General features: G+C 44.1%; 1 protein-coding gene and 1 non-coding gene across 8 annotated transcripts in view; one reads left to right on the top strand and one right to left on the bottom strand.

Annotated features, from left to right (window-relative positions):
* The window catches only part of LOC1270054 (potassium voltage-gated channel protein Shal), a 121,111-nt gene that overhangs the window by 11,350 nt on the left and 91,297 nt on the right, over positions 1-18,464 (bottom strand). For 3 of the 7 annotated variants that reach the window (XM_061646029.1, XM_308716.3, XM_061646030.1), the window contains exons 6-9: positions 13,619-15,821; positions 3,900-4,062; positions 3,603-3,791; positions 2,493-2,654 (exon numbers count right to left, since the gene is read on the bottom strand). In XM_061646029.1, coding sequence (XP_061502013.1) covers positions 2,493-2,654; positions 3,603-3,791; positions 3,900-4,062; positions 13,619-14,733 — 1,629 coding nt within the window. In that variant the 5' untranslated portion in view covers positions 14,734-15,821. The other 4 variants (XM_061646025.1, XM_061646027.1, XM_061646026.1 and 1 more) reach the window with 3 other exon arrangements.
* On the top strand, positions 4,571-4,643 carry Trnak-cuu (transfer RNA lysine (anticodon CUU)). The gene has a single exon. It is a non-coding gene; the product is annotated as a tRNA-Lys (tRNA).

Here is an 18,464-nt window from a genome sequence, read left to right on the forward strand (position 1 = left end):
GTTTGCGAATTTTGAAGAATTTGTGACCGAATGGTTTTGGTACACAATAGAAAACGAAGACATGAATATGGTTAGAGAAAGAGAAAGGAAAAAGAAAAGAAAAAAGATGAGCTTTTTACACCAATCGGTATGAAAATTTGTTTTAAGTTAGAAAATATTCCAGAATGACTTGGAACGATGCGGAAATGCTAGAGTTTAATTTGACATAGCTTTTAGCTTTAGCCTTCTCTTGGTTTTTTGTTTAGCTTCTCTTGGTAATGCTTTGTTTTTTTATTTTTAGCTACACTATCTTAACACCTTATTTTATTTATTCTTTCATTTGCGGTATTCTTCTGCTTTCAGACGAATGTTTCATGTCGGCGTTTATCCTTTTTACCAAATTGGCTTTTATTTTATTTAAAACAACCTTAAAACAAACATTGTTTTGAGCGTTTTTGTAAAAAGTATGTGATAGACACCATTAAAAAATGATCGATGATGCGTAAGGATGTCGAATGACGAATGGGTTATGAACTTATATCCACTATTTTTGGCTCAGTTTGTACACTTACACGTAGAGATAATTTAAAGTCTGATAAATATTACTAGCAACAACAAAACCACGATTAATAATAGACAAAAGGATGTCAGTATAAAATAAAAACGTATATAAATTTACAATCGACTACGGATAATCCAAAAAATATCTAATTTAATAGTGTAAAAGAAAAAAACATACAAAAATTTAAGAAAAACATATGAACAACAAAAAAAAGGAGTTCATATTTTGAATAAAAGAGAAGAAAAATAAAGTCATAAATACAAAACACATATCGATACAATTAACTCAAACAAAACAAAAACATTTAAAAACACAGAAAGAAATTCCTTTTTTGATCAACACCCAGAAAACACATTTAATCCAGTAGAATGTACTCACACACGGAAAAGAGAGTTGGAAAAAGAGACACTCAAACAATCACAGCTGCAGTAGAGAAGATGGAGAAGAAACACACACACACAACCAAGAGGCGAAAGGGGAAAGGGGGTAAAAAACACACATACACACACACGCTTGATGTTTTGTTTAAAACTCAAAAGAAAACCAACCATCAGGGATCATTATTTTATGGTTCATTACTTGGCTGCACTGGTGCCCGTACGCTCACAGTCCCCATTGCTTCCAACAGCCTCTTCCAATTCGTCGCCCGTGTCCTCGAAGGAGTTCCTTCCAGACTCCCGGTTTTCCTACGAGATGGACGGCACGCGGCAAGATGAGCGGGGTAAAGTGCACACACACACACACACAAACGCACACATGAAACACAGAAGAAAATAACTAGACAAACACACACACACACACACGGGCACACACACACACACACACGCAAGGACACAGATCAATGTGGCGTATCGATGGTGCAGCAAATTGGTACCGGGCAACAACCGCATATACTACTCGACCGAGTGAGAGAGAGAGAGAGAAAAAACAACTGGCCACTGCCATCCTCCTCCTAAGGCGCTTGGTGGTGTGCTTTCGTATTTTTTTCCAATTTCCAAAAAACTTCACGGGCTTTTGGCCGGAACGAGGGTAGTTTGGTTTCTGCTTTATTCTGCACACAGCATACACAGCGGTTGGGTGGGCCAACCGCGACCGATAACCGCGACCGTACACGGATAGTTTACTACTTTCTGTGCTTATCGCCTAGTTTTCACCCATTTTCGCTGGTCTCTAACCGTCCTCCGTAGGTTCTGATCAAATTTTGCTCTCGAATGTTTCGAATTTGCGCGGCCCCATTTATGCGGGAAATTTATGCTTTAAGCTGCACTTGAGTTACTCTCCAGTCGCAAAGTACCGATTGCATTGTTGAGTGAGTGTACTGCACGGTGTTTGTTTGTTTGTTTGTTTTATTTGGGAGATTGGTTGTGTTGCCGCTAGGGGTGTGGTGTAGTGGTTTAATGTGCAGTTGTTCTTGTTTGGAGTAGTATAAATTAAAACGTATACAAACAGAAAAGCCTGCATATCGAATTCGCCTCGTTGTTGTAGTCAAATAAACTTACTTTTAATACGAAATTTGGAAAACATAAAACATCGATCAATTGATAAAGAGTTAACATGTTCCCTTTACTGTTTCTATTTTCGTATTATGTGTATATAGTTGACTTTTCCTAATGTTTATCATATAATATATTTGTTTAACTCGTGGGTTTGAATGTTGTGTAAGAAAAAGTGTAAACTTTAGAAAGTCTTTTTTTTTAAATTAACCTTTTTAATAGTTTCACTAATTTTAGTGGATTGTTGTGTTTTTTATAATTATTTTAAGACACTTCGATTTAATTTTCCAGGAATTATCTAATTTGTTTGTTTTTTCAGTTTAGCTGTGTTTGGGTGTGTGTTAGTGTCCGATTTTTCCTGTTTTTGTTGTTTGACTGCCGACAATCAACAGTCACTCCAGTCAAACAGACACCGGAAGTTACGCTACGTTCCGCTAGAGGTCTCGAGCCGGCCTTACCTGATATCGCTGCGAGCAGCACCGTCCGCAGCAGGACTGGAGCAATCCGGTAGCTCCGGTCGCCGTGTTGGCCGAGTGCGACGGGCTGGCCATCGGTGAGGGCGATCCTGGCCGCTTCGTCTGCCCGTTGTACTGCGTCTCTAGCTCGACAAACTCCCGGTCCTGGGCAGCGTTGTTCCAGTGGCAGCGCCGTTCATGAAAGATATCAGGAGCAGGTGTTAGTTGGTTTTTTGTTTCTTCTTCAAGGGGCAACCCCTTTAACAAACGCTACACAGTGTGTGTGCTACTGGCGACGTACTACACTCTAAACACACGCACACACACACATACACATGGGTGGGAAGGTTAATCCTTTTTTTAATGGCTCTAGGACCGTCACATTTATTGTTGGGAACGGATCAAAGCGTGTAAAGTGTGGTGGGGCTAATTCTAGACGATTACAAACGTGCTGGCATGCATGAGAAGAGTGATTGTTGTGATTGCGCGTGAAGGTAGTGTAGGTACAATGATAACGAATGAACAAGAAGAAGTTTGCACAGCAACCCGCTGCGACGGTGGAACCGCTTGGCGCATCAGCAGTGGTGGCGGAGCAAATGAGCCTAAGCCTTATTAATGATCGGTTGGCATAGCAGGCATGCGAATGTAAATGTTGAAGTATTTTTTTTCTTCTGAAGATGCTAACCGAAAGATAGAAATAAGGTGGAGTGGAGCTACGTTTGAAGCTATTTTTTGAAAGACAAATACTTTGAAGAATCGTGTACCCTTTTTCTGAACATGGTGGTGCAAAATGTGGTGAAAGTGTGTACTGAATAGAACAATTTAATGCAAGTTCAACAAGATAGTAAAGCATTCGATGTAAAGGAGAAGGAGGCAAGAAATATTCTATTGTTAAAAATGAACGATAGAAACTGCAAGAACAAATCAGAGCGTGAACAAGGGTTTGCATTGTATCGATCCCTTCGAATGTCCTTAAACCCCCTTTCCCTAAGACTAGCAGTGTACTCTTTGAGTGTCCCTGAGTGTGTATGTGTGTGTGTGTTTGTATGCGAGAGTGAAAGACAGATCAATAGCGATGTAGCAGCTCGCTCGTTGTGGTTTGTGTATAGCTACCGTAGTCTTCTCCAAGCATCGCAACAGATGATGGTGCTGTAGCTCGAAGATGTCTTCGTCGTTGTAGTTGTCGTCCAGTTCAATGCCAGACTCCTGCGCCGCTAGGCGCGACTCGGCCGCCTTCTTCTTGCTCGCGAACGCCGCACTGGCGCCCGCTTTCGCTATTCGTATTCGGGCAAGGCGTGCTTTCTACAAGTAGGTACGGAAAAACGTGTCGCACAGTTAACAGACCGTTCCGCGTGCGCATACTTACAGGGAGCCGTCGTCATCGTCGGCTCCACCGATCCGGTAGCCTACCCGCTGTGCTTTCCGCTTGTCCGCCCGCTGGTTCTGGTGGTAGATGCGGCTGAAGTTGGACACGATTACAGGTACAGGTAGCGCGATGACCAGCACACCGCTCAGCGAGCAAACGCCACCGACGATCTTGCCGGCAATCGTTTCCGGCACCATGTCACCGTAGCTGCAGGTTGGAGGTAGGTTCATGAAGGGGAATGGTAAGTTGACGGAGGGAGAGGGGGGGGGGAAGACGAGAAAGAAAGATATGATTAGAATTGAAAATTAGTTTGCGTTTCGAGGAAGCTGCAGCGACGGCCTTTTCCACCATAAATCTGTATTTCTTAGGAGTTTTTGGTTTTCAGCGTTAAAACCTTGTTCAGCTGGTATAAGTTTGGATCATTACAAAGTCCAAACAATATTTGTCCTGTAATACAGAACTGTAAATACCGGTAACTTGAAATTACGATAATTTTAGTGTCCATTGAGATCCGGGTCGAAGGACCAATTTTTCATAATGCTTCTTATTAAATCATTATTTTTTCCGAACGTTAACCCTTTCTAGTTAACTGAAGTTATAAAAAAAAGTTTTAATCAATTGACATCTCATATCGTTTTTTTGTTAAACTTTTTCAGTAAATAATGTGATAAAATTACGAAAACAAAACACAAAATTCATCTGCCTCTTCCAACGTGCCCGGCTAGCTCAGTCGGTAGAGCATGAGACTCTTAATCTCAGGGTCGTGGGTTCGAGCCCCACGTTGGGCGTTATCTATTCTTATAATGTTTTCACTGTCATTGACAATAATTATACTCTTAATTTTAGAAATTTGTAATTACATGCTTTTTTTTACTTTTTGTTAAAGTATGTTTTTTTTAATGTCATCAACAAATATATATTTAAATGACTTTTTAAATAGACGAACTACTTAAATGTATATAAAGTTGTTCAAACAACTAGAATTACATTATTTCTTTAGTGCTTCTGAAACACTCACACTTACTCCACGCAGTCTCGCTCGTGCAATGGTACCAACATCATCGTGAACTGAAAACCACCACCGTTGCGGTGTCGACAATTGAACTGCATCAAAGCGTCATCTACATTTTAGTCAATTTGAGGTGTCAAAACCGCATCAAAATTGCAATTCCGACCAACAGAAGGATCCGGCAAAACCCGATGCGTGCAAGCGTGGAAACATTCTAAATGCCACCGACCGTGTATCTAGCGCAGCATTGCCCTACTAGTTGCCATCGCCCGTTCGACATACATTAAATGCGGGCTGTGGCACTTCGAGCGGCATCAGCTGCATATCACTGCTGTGGTCAAACTCACACACACACATACTCACACCTCAGCGGAGCCGAGATACTATAAATATATTTCTCCGCTCCGTCTGGTCCCGCTCCGAGAGGCCTGACACTACTGAAATGAGCCGTATCCAGTGACCGTTTAGGGTTGGCGCGTGATGGAGCATCAGCTGATGGGCGACTTGGTAGGTACTGTCTGGGGACTGACGCAATCGAACGTGTGGCCAGTCACGAATTTTGACTTGCCAATGACACCGCCTATCGTGGCATGGACGTCTCAGTCGACATGAACCATGCTCCCCTCTCTTCTCCGCCTGAGCCACCTGCCAGGGCAAAGATGCACATGATGTGTACCGCAGGAACGGCCGTTCTCCGCTGCAGTGGCTGACACGCACAGTTTCATTTGGCAAAGGCAAAGTGACGAATGTTTTCGTTACAAATTGCACTCACGGGTAGTAAATTTGCGAGCTCACAAAACACACACCACCTCGGTGCATGCACTCCATGCAGCGTCAAGATGCAGCGTGCGGTTGAGATGGTGGTGCTGGCTGGCTGGTTGACTGACCACTTGTGATGTTATTGTAGGGACGATGCAGAGAGCGAGCACGAAAAAGGAACGGGCGAATGCTATTTCGGTGCAATCACAACGTTAATTAATCTCGCATGAATGGATTCGATTGAACAGAGCTGATTAAAAGCAAACAGTGAGCTATAAGTGTCGGTCAGCCGTGAAAGGCGCTGCGTATGTGTGTATGTTGTTTTTCGGCTGGAAATGTGTTTGTTTTGATTGGATGAGAAGTGAAGCGCACGAAGTGCGTTAAAAGTGTTTGAAAACATGGCTCGTGTTTTTCAAAACACATCAAAGGATTTAATCGGTACGCGCACTCGATTGGTTTATTGTTTTATTGAGATTGGAGGAATCATGTAAAAATTTAAGTATGCCAGAAATTCTACAAACAATTTTTAATTTAATTTAATTTAAATTACGGTTTGAATCGTAAAATGAAAACAGATGTTTTTAGAATTTGCATAATTTAAGGCGAATTATTTGTGAAGCGTACATTACATACTTTAAGGCGCTGTTGAACTTGATACTAAGGGGATATGCAATCTGCATAACAAACCTTGCTTTTTACCGAGAAATTTACCGATGTTGGACATTCAATAAAATTGGACTCCCATATTATTGGCAAAAAAGTAAATATATACTCTACCCATTCACGTGGCTACTAAAACAAAATAGCAGCACTTCCCACCGACACTTTATTTATTTACTTCCTTGCTTCTACTTTCCCCCGAATACGATCCAAACCTGACGCACCCAACTCGAACTCGGCAGCGCTCAATTTCGGTAATGGATCGGATCAATCGATAGCATGAAACCCATGGCAGCTAATCAAACGATTTACGAAGGTAACTAAAACCGTGCAGCTTCAACTTTCAGCGTGATTGATGAAATGTACTTAAAGCTCTGCTCGGGGAAGCGAGCGCGGGTGCTGGAAGCAAGCGTGTTATTTCAAGCAGCGGACACCACCGGGACCAAGCTTCGTGATTTTCCGTTCCCATTTCATTCATCAACAGCAGCGGGATGCTTTGGGATTGCACACGTTGGTTTAGGGGAGTGCAACCAAGGAGGGTTGCACAAGGGAGCAGCATATACAAAAAGCTCTCTCTTTCTCTCTTTTCTATTCTCTCTATCTCTCTTTTACTCCCGGGATTATTCGGAGTGGTTGGAGTTGTACAAAACCCTAAAAAGAGGAAAAGCCATTAGTCAAACCCATCGCTTGTCCCGCTGAACACCGTACACCAACTAGACACCCAGTTCAAGGGTTCCCGTACAGATTGAGTCCACGGCAGCACTAAAGTCCCTTCCACCCTCCCACCATCACTGCCACCACCCCTGTGGCTCTAATGACAGTGTCCGAGGCAGTTAACAACGAGCTTTTATTTACCCTTATCACGCATGAACGACCGCCATCTGAGAGCGAGCGATGCTTTTTGCGAAGGGAACCTTCCCGGCGAGCTATCGAGGACGATGGTCGGACGCGCGGGTGGGAAAAAACGGTGATCGCTTTGAGACGGCCCGAGCGCTCGCAACGCTATTTAATGGGTTCTGGGTTTCGGTCCGGGAGAAAGTAGTCAAATTGTGCTTTGCAACTCGGTGGCATACGAGGGGTCCATTTGGTCCAGTACGGTGAGGAGGAAACACAGGAATTTCACGAGGGTGTTTCTGTCTGCCGGACAGTAAGACATTCAAAGAACGATCAAGGCCACGCCATGAAGCACCCGCACGAGGTGGTGCAGGGAGACGTGATAAGTTGCAAATAAGAATTAAAGATTCCTATCTGGCGGGAAGTGTAATCTTCGGTGGTTATTCTGGTTCATTTGCTCGACCGTTCCGGGACGTGAGTGGTGGTGCGCGAGCGTTTTGTTGACCTTTTTTTCCGTAACCTCTGGTGTGGTACGGTGGTGAGTAGTTATTGTTATAACTTGTTCGTAATTTTTGCAACTACTTAAGTGCTGCCATAAGCGATGATGGTGTGCGACTTCTTTATGGTTTATTTGTAGGTCATGCGTAAAATTAATTGTGATTATATTGGTTTTAGAATGATTTCAGTCTGTTGATTTCAGTCTCAAGATTAACTTTAGACTTCATTGTACACGCCATTTGGTGTGTGATATCTTCTAAAACAAAGTATATTCCAAGAAGCTAAAAAATCCTCCTCAGTGCTTTCAACGTCAAGAAACACTGTAAAACGCCTTAAAGTATGCAATACACGATTGCCTTTCTTTTTCGCCTGTCTTCCCCTTCAAATTACTTGCCCTGCCCAATTCCAGTGATCAAGTTTTGCTGTGCCAGCACGTCACACGACAAACTTTAGCAGCGTTGAAAGTACATTACAATATAATTGCACCCATAACAGTCGAAACTTGCAACCAGCTAGCTCGTGCAACTTCTCCCAGTGGGATCTGCTTTCGCTTGAACAAATTCATTACCTTTCGCTCTAATGATAAGGGAGCGTAGTGTACACACTACCACTTGCAGTGCAAAGTCCAACACAAACGAAGGAATGTAAAAAAACGGCACACAATACACAGGTGCACCTACGCAGCATGGTGTAGCATCGGGTGCACCAGAGATAGCAGCAGCAGCAGCAGGTTAAGCATGAGAAAAGAGAATCTTCCACACCCCCGGTAATGATGCCGATTTATGCTGGTGAGGTTGAAAATTCAAAAGAAAACTTTTGCCATAGAAACAAGATGGTCGAGTTAGTTGAAGCATGCTGCCGAAACTCAGAAGCACATTGTGAAGGTGTATTATTCTTGCACTAAGGGGAAGGCTTTTCATTCCCCTTGTACGGTTTGACTTGAACTGGGGTGATTTTACGTATTGTGCTTTGGGTTGAGAACACGTCTGTTAGTTTGAATGGTTTGAACGATGCTGCTCAATCACCATCTTCTTTATTTACTGACATTTAAGCAATTGCATGGTACTAGGAACGTTTTTGTTAATTCCATAAAACTAAATTTGATGATGAATTGTCTCAACTTTTCTTTAAGACATCCAAAGTTGAGCAGCATCGTCATCTCTTCAATTAACGATCATTATTTTTCCTTTCATACATTACAAAATTAGCTTTTCAATCGTTACTTTTCTAAGAAGCGTACAAAAAAGGGACAAGAACACAAAAACCCTTCAGAACCAATTCCATTTTTTCAAAGCAGAAGAAAACAAAACCACGAAGAACCCTTTTCAATCCATTAATTTTTGCCCCCCAAGCAGATTGCTGTGATTTACGATTATGGAAACATTATTGGTTGGATGGAGTGGAAACAAAGTAAAAAAAACGACAGAAAAATCGGTCATAAAGTGCAATCGGAAAACCATTGAACCGTGACAACGGGGTCACAATTGAAAACTGGTGAGCGTGGTGGTTTAAAACTGACCAGCGTGAAGCAAAGCGCCAAGGAATAGAATTAATGGAACTCGGAAAAAATATGACGCTCAATAAATTAGTCTTGTGATGAGAAAACAATTTTTTACTCCCGTCGCACCGGAGTGCGGAGTAGGTTGTTTAATAGAAAGGGAGAATTTTGCGAAGAAGAAAAAAACTGGCTCAATTCTTCGCACACAAATCAAAGCATTCCTCTTACAGGTGTTGTTAGGCGAGGAAGAGCCGTACCGAAGTTTAACCACAATTGGGTGGCGAGGGTGAAAGCAGTATAGCAAGACGATCGAGAGCCACCGCACTTAGAACCAGCGGAAGCAAAAAGCCATCGCGACAGTGATCTCGTGTCTGAGAGACAAAGGCAAACTTGTACCAAAAACCGTAAAACTTGTTCAATTTCAATGAGCCGCAACTTGGCACGCGAATTCCAACCGGAACCGGAAGAAGTTGTTCGGCTGACATTTTTTTCTCCTTTCTATGCTCTTCTGTATGGTATCGCTCAAAGAATAAGGGGAAGTTGGAAATAACATTTGCACCTCATTTGCCTCCACCATTTGCCCTCACACCCGTGTGCACACGGTCGGGTGGAAGGATTCGAATGAAAATTCACAAAATATGCTGCCGAAAGAAATTAAAATTGCCATTCTGGTGGTGGCTTCCGGCGGCCTTGGTGGGCGCTGGTGAAGTGTGAAGTGTGGCTCGAACTATCGTGCAAAGTGCTAATGAGAACCGCTCGCTCTTGGGCAACTAATTTCGTGAAAGTGAGCCGAGCTTGGTCGGGGCTGCGGTAGACAACTGGCACGAACGAACGATAATTCATGCGAAACACGACACACGGAGTGTGTGTGTGTGTGTGTGTGGTTTTCATTTCTTAGGCGCAGCGGTTTTGCCGCATCGGTTGATTTTATCTAGCAAAGACTACGGGGGGCTTACTTTTTCAGTGAGCGCGGTGCTGTTTTCGCACCATCATCGCATTATCTAGATGGCGCTTTGGTGTATGTCAATGGTTGAGATATTGTTCGTGCGCTCAGCATCTCGTGGCGAAGGATTTAGAAATCGAGATGTGAGATAAGCCGATGCAGTAGGCAAAATTTACACATTCTGAGCTTGTTTCTGGTGGGGCGAATTTTACATCAAGCTGTTCCAAAATTTATTCCAAATTAAAATAATGACAAAGGATTCTTTTATGATGGAAACCAATAGCTTTAACACGTTCATATGCTACTTCAGATTGTCTACTGATGATTTACCATTTGATAAAACATGTAAAAGGAAGCAAACGGTTGAAAGGTCTGAGGTGAGCTAATAGACAACATGCCTCTTTATACAAATAACATTTCAACCTATCTTGCATAAAGGATTGGTAAAAAAACTCCTCTTAAAACGTTCATAAATAAGCTGGGCTATCAGTTGATTACAACAATATCATGAAATGAATATAATAAAATCAAAAATGACTTTGTAAAGCTTTACAAATTATTTAAGGATAAGGCTAAAATAATTGTCCAGAGATAGTAATCGTATCGATGGGATAAAATTAATAACAACAGAATACGGAAGAGTGAAAATTAATGAGAGCTGCTAAATATTTGAATTTATTTATACAAAGTTTTGTGATGAACTCGTCCTTATAAAACCAATTGTATTTATTCTTTGTTTTAAAATAAACTGTAACGGAAGATTAACTCAAATTTTCAAGATTTAAAATAAAACCAATCAAGGGTACAGGCAAGAGAAACTTTCGACTATTCAAGCTCCTTTCGGTGTACTTCACATTGCTGTACATCTTAAGGAATTGTTTGAGGAGATGAGCAGGAGATGGGACCGGTGGTTACGTTGGAAATTGGAACGTTCAAGTAGCCAGCTAATCGATGAAAAAGTACTTCAGTAAGGTGTCTATTGTTATGAAGACGTGGCAGCTGAGTCTGACTGTATCTGAGCTGAAGATCTGCTTGTCCCAGTGCAAGCGTTCAAGAGTGCTTGTGATGTAAAGCTCTACTTTTGGGGTGAAGTTCAAGGTGCCAAGGAGGCGAACGCTTTCCGGAATCATGCCAAAGAAAAGACCTAACAAGACGTTGGTGTATCATTTGTGAAGAAGACTTATACATTTATAGTTACTTTCTTCACAAATAACGAAACCCAAAACCGCTTCTCATAAGAAAAAAGGTTAACATCACAACTAATTCAAACGAAAAGTGGAAATTCACATTGAAGTGCGTCTTCGTGCGAACTCCACCGCGCAATTAACGTGCAATTACGAACTTAAAATTTCACCTGTCAAGATCAAACCATCACAAATTTAGCCTAACCAACCACATACCCCGCGACTGGGGGTGAACCCCCGGGGTGAACGGCATTTGATTATTCCATCAATCTGGGAGGGCTGCAGTATCTTTCCGAACCAACCGAACACTCCATCACTCATTTGCCCGATGGAAGTGTTCTGTGATGTTTCGTGTTTGACTTAGAACTTTTTTGTGTTGCCTCCCCATTCTTCACTATCTATCCTTGCCCTGTCAAATACCTACAACCTACGTACATCTCCGTAACCGGGCTGGAAGTATTGCGCAGTGGGAGAAGAGTCCATCCTCACTCCCCCTATGGAGTTCGTGAAGCTAATGGGAATAATTTGCACACTTTCGCTACGGTTTTTGGGTGGGTGGTCGTCAAACGTCGGTGAAGGAGTGGTACGGTGGTGGTAATGAGTACTAACGTGCCGCTGCCAAAGCCAGCTTTGATGTGGTGCAGCTGTTTAGTATGGTTTATTTAGCGGCAAAGGTGGAAAAAGTGGCAAATAGAGAGAGATAGCGAGAGAAAGAGAACGAAAAAAACACACACCCATGAACCTGGGTTGGGCCCGGTTGGTAAAGGTGTGAATAAACTTTGACATCGATAAAACGCAAAGTGGTTCGTTCATCTCATTACGAGGTTGAGCGGGGCCAGGCTTTTATGGTGTGATTTTTTTTACTTTTTATATTCCGTGTGTGTGCGTGTTGCTTCTTGTGTGCTATTTTGATGGTGCATACCGTCACGGTGTGCATAATTATCGCGAGCTTCTTGCCGTTTGCAGTGGTTTCTCTTCAGCCCCCTCCCTGGCTGGAAGGTGGCGTTGAGTGAAAAGTTTCATGTGCGCCGTACTGCGCTCCTCAAGTGCCGCAAGCAATTGAGCAGAAGAACGCGCATTGCAATGCAAAGCCTGGCTTCGCTGGTGCTAAATTGGGTAGCAAAACTTTTCGCTACAAATAGCAACGTCTTTTTAAATGGAAAAGAAAAGCAAAACACAGCCCCATGAATACCTAGAAAAAGACGCAGTATCTTCTACCGATCGAATCTGGTAACTTGAAGCTGGAGTAACGTTCAAACTCCTCGCCCGCTGCTGGTAGTTGTTGCGACCAGTGCGCTAGCATATTATATTGCTCCCCCCCCCCCAGCTCTTCCCTCGGTGTGTCGCTATCACGGACCAAAAGATCGTTGGCAAACGTCGGCGTCCAACGTTGTTTATTGCATCGTAAACGAGCATTAGCCCGGATGGAGGGAAACATTGGAGCAAATGTTCAACAGGGACTCCCTAATGATGTTCCCTTGCTACGTACGTGGCGCGTTTGCGGGAGGAAAAGTTTGTGCGCTGCTACGCAATAGCAATCCGACCGAGTATGGGAAGATATTAACGGGCTCCGGGATCTGGGACAGTGGGAAGCGTTGATGTGTTGCATATTCTTTTGGATATTGTTTCAAATTTTATGATTTTTTTTCAATGGGAGATTCTGTTTCTATAAGAGGTCATATGAATAACTTTTAACGCTACAGGTACTAAAACGAGCAATATTATGGATACATCGTTGGCTCGAAAGTTGCGAGGAATTTCATTAAATCTTCTAGCTAACGTGTCCATTGGGATATTAAAGACAACACAGCTTCGAAGGTTTATTCTAAGGCAAACACCTCCTGTAAAACGATGAGCTCGGATCAAATCAAATCAAGAGCATCAGAAGTTCCCCACACAGAGCTCGACATTCGACAAAAATAAACAGCCCATTGCTACCTGGAGGCGTGTTTAATGGTCGCATCATTACGCTTTACGAGTTGGACAACGATGAACATTGGCTAAGATTTGCGAATTGCACTCATCCTGAATGTTCGGAATAGGGTCGAACACTGTCGCCCAGGAGGAGGTGTCTAATATTTGGCAAGAATTAAATCTGCTCAAGATAATCAAGGACCTAGCCCGACGACTGTCATAATCGTCTCATTTTATCGCTTAATTGAGGGTAAATAATCGTACAATCACGGTCTTTGAATAGTTGGAATTGTATACACAGAAGCGCAAAGAGAAGGAGAATGTGTGGTTTGTTGTTCTTTAAATGCTTACAGATAATTAAAGCTTTCGGGAATGGGCGGTACTTCTTGAACCTTCTAGGAGCAAAACATCATCCACTTAAAGTCCCGCAATGTTTTTTGGCACTGCCGTACCGGCGTACTTACCCGAGCGTGGTCATGGTGACGATCGTGTACCAGAACGCGGCCGGAATCGAGGTAAAGTTGGTGCCGTCCACGTTCTTCTCCGCGTAGAACATGACCGTGGCAAAGATGATGATGGCCATCGCGAGCGAGAACACCAGAAAGCCCAGCTCGGACGCGCACGACTTGAGCGTGTAGCCGAGGATGCGCAAACCCTGCGAGTGGCGCGAGAACTTGAAGATACGGAAGACGCGAAACACGCGCAGCGTCACGAACGCCCCGGACACGTCGTCATTGTCCGTGATGCCGAGCCCGATGTAGTACGGCAGAATGGCGACCACATCGATGATGCTCATCACGCTGCGCACGAACTTGCACCGGCACGGGGCGGCGAACAATCGCAGCAGATACTCGGCGGTAAAGATCATCACGCAGGCCGTGTCCAGACAGAAGAAGACGATTTTGTAGCGCTCGCCGCACGACAGTGTGCCGGCGCGGCCCGGCCGCACCCCGCACGGTACCGTCTCGACGACGTTCGCCATCACAGATACAGCAATGAAGAAGCCCGTGACGTAGTAGAACACGAGCGCGGCAGTGGAAGTATGCGGATTCTCGAAGGCGCGCCACATCCGTTGTCTGATGTTGGTCAGCTGCTGCAGGTTGTTGTCGCTGTTCTCCGACAGCTTGTCGTCCATCAGCCGTTCCGCATTTTCGCGCTTCCGGTCGCGGTAGTCCTCGTAGCAGCAGTCGCCAATCACGTCCGGCATGATGCCGAAAAAGGCCAGCTCCTCATCGTAGCTGAGCAGACACTCGTGCCGCGGGTAGTGCAGCTTGCCGGTGCGATAGTAGTTGAGGATGTGGCGGAAGATGTCCGGATCGCGGTCGAAGAAGTACTCCTTGCTGTCCTCATCGTAGAAGAAGTCGCGCTCGTTCGAGCCGAGCAGTGTGTCCGGGTACTTCTCGACGGTCGTGCGCCAGGTTTCGAACCGCCGGCCGGACACGTTGATGATGAGCTTCTCGTCCTCCGACCGCAGCCGGTCCTTGAAGACGGGCGGGGCCGGCAGCGGATGGGACGCGATCGGCACCCAGCCGATGGCCGCCGCCCGTGCGAATGGCAACCAAGCGGCGACCGAAGCCATACTATTCGGTGGAATTTTTCAATGATCCTCCAAGTGCGCAAACTACCTGCCGGCGAGTGTTGGGGTGGGCTGGCTTGGTGGTCGGGACGGAAACCTCCCGAAGGTCCTGGCTTCCACACACTCTCACTGTTGGATATGAAGGATATGGGAAGAGGTACGCTTCTGCGACCACCACAAAAAATTTCTGAACTTTTTTTGGTAAAGCTTTTCAAAGCTTTCCACTCCTTGGGAAGCTTCCAGTTAACCGGAAGTCATACACACTCCAAATGCGACCTATACTATTCAGACTTCTTGAATTGCCTCCCTCGCACACACACGCACTGACACACTCTCTCTCTTTCTCACAATTCTACGAAAACATTTAATCGTCACAAGTGCCTCGGCGTTAGTACTTTAGGCGTTGGAACTCTGAAAACTTCCCCGAAGCTACCAATTACCCGCAAGCTATTGAGTACGTCCTTCGAGCACTTGCTGCAATGATGGTACTTTCCACTGCCCTTAAGGCTTGTAATATTTCCTTCCTTGCACACACTCACGCCCACTCACACTGCTATTCGGCTTCGTCCAAAAAACAGAAGAATAAAAAAACACCTTCAACCTCAAAACGCAGTAACGAAACCGAAAAACCTTCAAGTGTCCGAGCGATTCTTACGCCGTGGATGCGTCCACGTCCCGTCCGCGAAGCACCTCCGCTTTTGGCACTCGCCGGTGATTAATCACTTTCATCACCCCACCGCCGTCTGCATCTGTCCGCCACTCATCGAACGCGTGCGAATTTGCTGACTGCGTGGTGGTGTTGGGCCTTGGTGTGTGAATGTTTTTGCTCTTTTTCGAGGCCCAGAGTTGGCTGGGATGAGAGGCCGTGTTTTACTTGCTGCTGCTGCTGCTGCTGTGTTGGAATGCCAGCGTGGGCTAGTTGCAGCCGGTGGGCACTTTAGGAATCTTTTCCCGCATGTTGCCGTCGGACGGGACCGTTGTCTGCGCTCCGGTCGTGGCTGGTGGCGGCGGCGCTCCAGGGACAACGACAACGACCATCAAATGTGTAACATTCCATCCCAGGCCAGCAGGAAGATCGGAACGGGGACAAACTGAAAGCACAGGGAACAGGGACGGAAAATATCATTAGTATAAGCTGCTGGTGAATATTGCATCCATTATTCGCCCAGAAAGTGAGTAGCTGCCACAGGGCGCTGGTGTGGATAGAGCAGCAGAAAAGCGATTTGAAATTCGACCTCACTGCTTTAGATCGAATTCCACTCCGCTCTCTTTCTCACTCTGCCCCTACCACGGGTGGTTGAGTGTGAAATGATGAAGTGACAAAGTGATATTGAAGACACTGTGGGACCGAGATGGTTCGTGATGGTGATGATGCTACTGCTGCTGATGCTGCACAGTGAGTGCTGCACTTTTCAACCACCGACAGCAGCAACACCGACCATGATAATGCTGCATGCAAATCAACTGCCACCCAATCCCCTCTGCTGCCCGGGCCCCGTGGCAAATGGAGAAGATGATCAGCATAAAGCCACCCGGGTAGCTTTCGTTTGCTGCTTCTACACATCGAAAAGTCTCTTTCTCTTCTCGCTGCGCATGTATGTATGTATGTATCTAAAGCTATGCAGCATTCTGCTGAACGAGCGCTAATTGATTGATAAGAAAAATGAACCGAACCCGAACGATGACAAGGCGATCGCTTTCGGTGTGCGATTGGCGGTGGCAAAAGTGATAGTCCGGTCGATTAGATTGATGCTGTGTGTTGAATGCAGCTTAATGAATGTATCGATGGCACCCCGTCGGACGGGGCGGATTTAGGGGCAGGCGAGAGAAACCCAGTGATTATAGGGTGTGAATTGGGTGAAAAGTGTGCTACACCATTTATAAAACATCGCTTCACACTCAGCGGCATGGTAAAGGCAGCAAAACAAAACATCATTCAGAATGATTGGAAGGAATTCCTATCATTTTTATAGATGAATACATACTGTATTTGAAACGATTTTTATTTTGTATAGATTATTTGAATAATCATGAATAATAATAAATGAATAAGGAAGTTTAAAACGAGCACAGTTAATGATTTTGCGCTCTAAAATATTGTATTTGTATTTATTTTTATAAAACTTTTTGTATTTTTAATCTATATTGTTTTTACTTCTTTATTTTAAACTTATTTTTGCTTTGTCATCTTTTGTTTAATCTGTATTTTTGTTCTCTTTTGTATATTTTCCTCTTTTACCTTATAAGTGTTTCTTTTATACAAAAACGGATATTTTTCGTTTTGATGTACAGTCTTTCCCCGAGTTACGCGACACTCGAGTTACGCGAATTCGAGTTACGCGAATTTTTTATTTTTGACAGTTCAGATGTCAAATCAGTACAATTTTCTCCATCAATTGTCAAATGAAAAATAATTAGCAATATTTCAAAATTTTAATTCACTAAAAAGTCAGTAATAACTGAATTCTCCACACCAATTGAATCAAATAAGTGATAAATTACATAAATGAACTAAATTCAATCAAAAATCATGATAAAGAAAGTATATTTTTACTGTAAAACGTGATATTCGACTTACGCGAAAATCCGAGTTGCGCGAATGTCTCCGGAACGCATTATTCGCGTAACTCGGGGAAAGACTGTATTCGTTTACAATCTCTTATTGAAGACTAAATACAGTTTTCTATTTTTTTTTAACTGCTGCATTTGTTATAGCAAATTTTCTACTCCATGTTGTTGCAGAATCATCAATAAAATACTTCAACAAATGAGGTAAACAAACTGTCTTTACAAATCTTCTACTTGGTGCTTGGTAGTCACATCCTTGCAGTAGTGAGCACCACCGTTAGTAGTATTATGGCAACCCATTTGCCCAACGTTTCTCACAAACGCACGTACAGTCGTTTCGCCGCCAATGAAACTTACTACACCGCCAAAACTAAACGTACAAAACGATAAAACCATTTAACTCGTATAACCCCAGCCGGCACCTCCACGCAAGCTCAACAGGAGCGAAGCAGCGTTGCTGCCCCGGTTCACCTTCACCCTTTCGGGTGCATTAACGCCGTAAAGCATGTCGTTTTGCGCAAGCCACAGACGAAGTACCGTTTATCATATTTATGTGCGAACGTTTTATAGTGTGCAAAGTTTTACTGCTTCGTGCACCCTTCGTGTTCACCTTGCCCCGCCAAACCGTTCCGCTTAAGCAGCATGAAAGGTTTATGCAAAAACAAAGCAAGAGGAAAGAAAAAAGTCACACCGAAGAAAATGGGAAAACACTTAATCAAAGGACATCGCAAGCACGTCTGCAACCGAAGAGTGACCTCACAATTGAAAGCGCTTGATTCATGACCCTGTGTCTGAGGAGTTTTTTTTCTGCTTCTTGTCGCCAAAACAAAACAAAACAAAAACCCAAGAACCATCCGATCGGCACTGGGTTAGTGCAATCAGTATATGAGAGCAAAAAATCGGACAGCCAAAACAAAAGCTCCGCTCGCCTGCAACCGATAGGGACGGGGGAGAGATCGAGCAAGCACAATTTATGGCAAAGTAATCGGAAATCATGGCCATATTTTTTCCCCTTAATAGGGGAACATAAAAGAACCGCAGACCGATCCGATTCGTGCCGTTCTCCCCCTCATCGAAAAGTCACCCCGGACGAACAATTCATTTGTGGCCGAGCGGAAATGGAAGCTATAATAATTGTCCAATGCCATCGTTCCCGGGCGTCGTTG

The sequence above is a fragment of the Anopheles gambiae genome, chromosome 2 (genome assembly GCF_943734735.2).
Source record: "Anopheles gambiae chromosome 2, idAnoGambNW_F1_1, whole genome shotgun sequence".
NCBI lineage: Eukaryota > Metazoa > Arthropoda > Insecta > Diptera > Culicidae > Anopheles > Anopheles gambiae.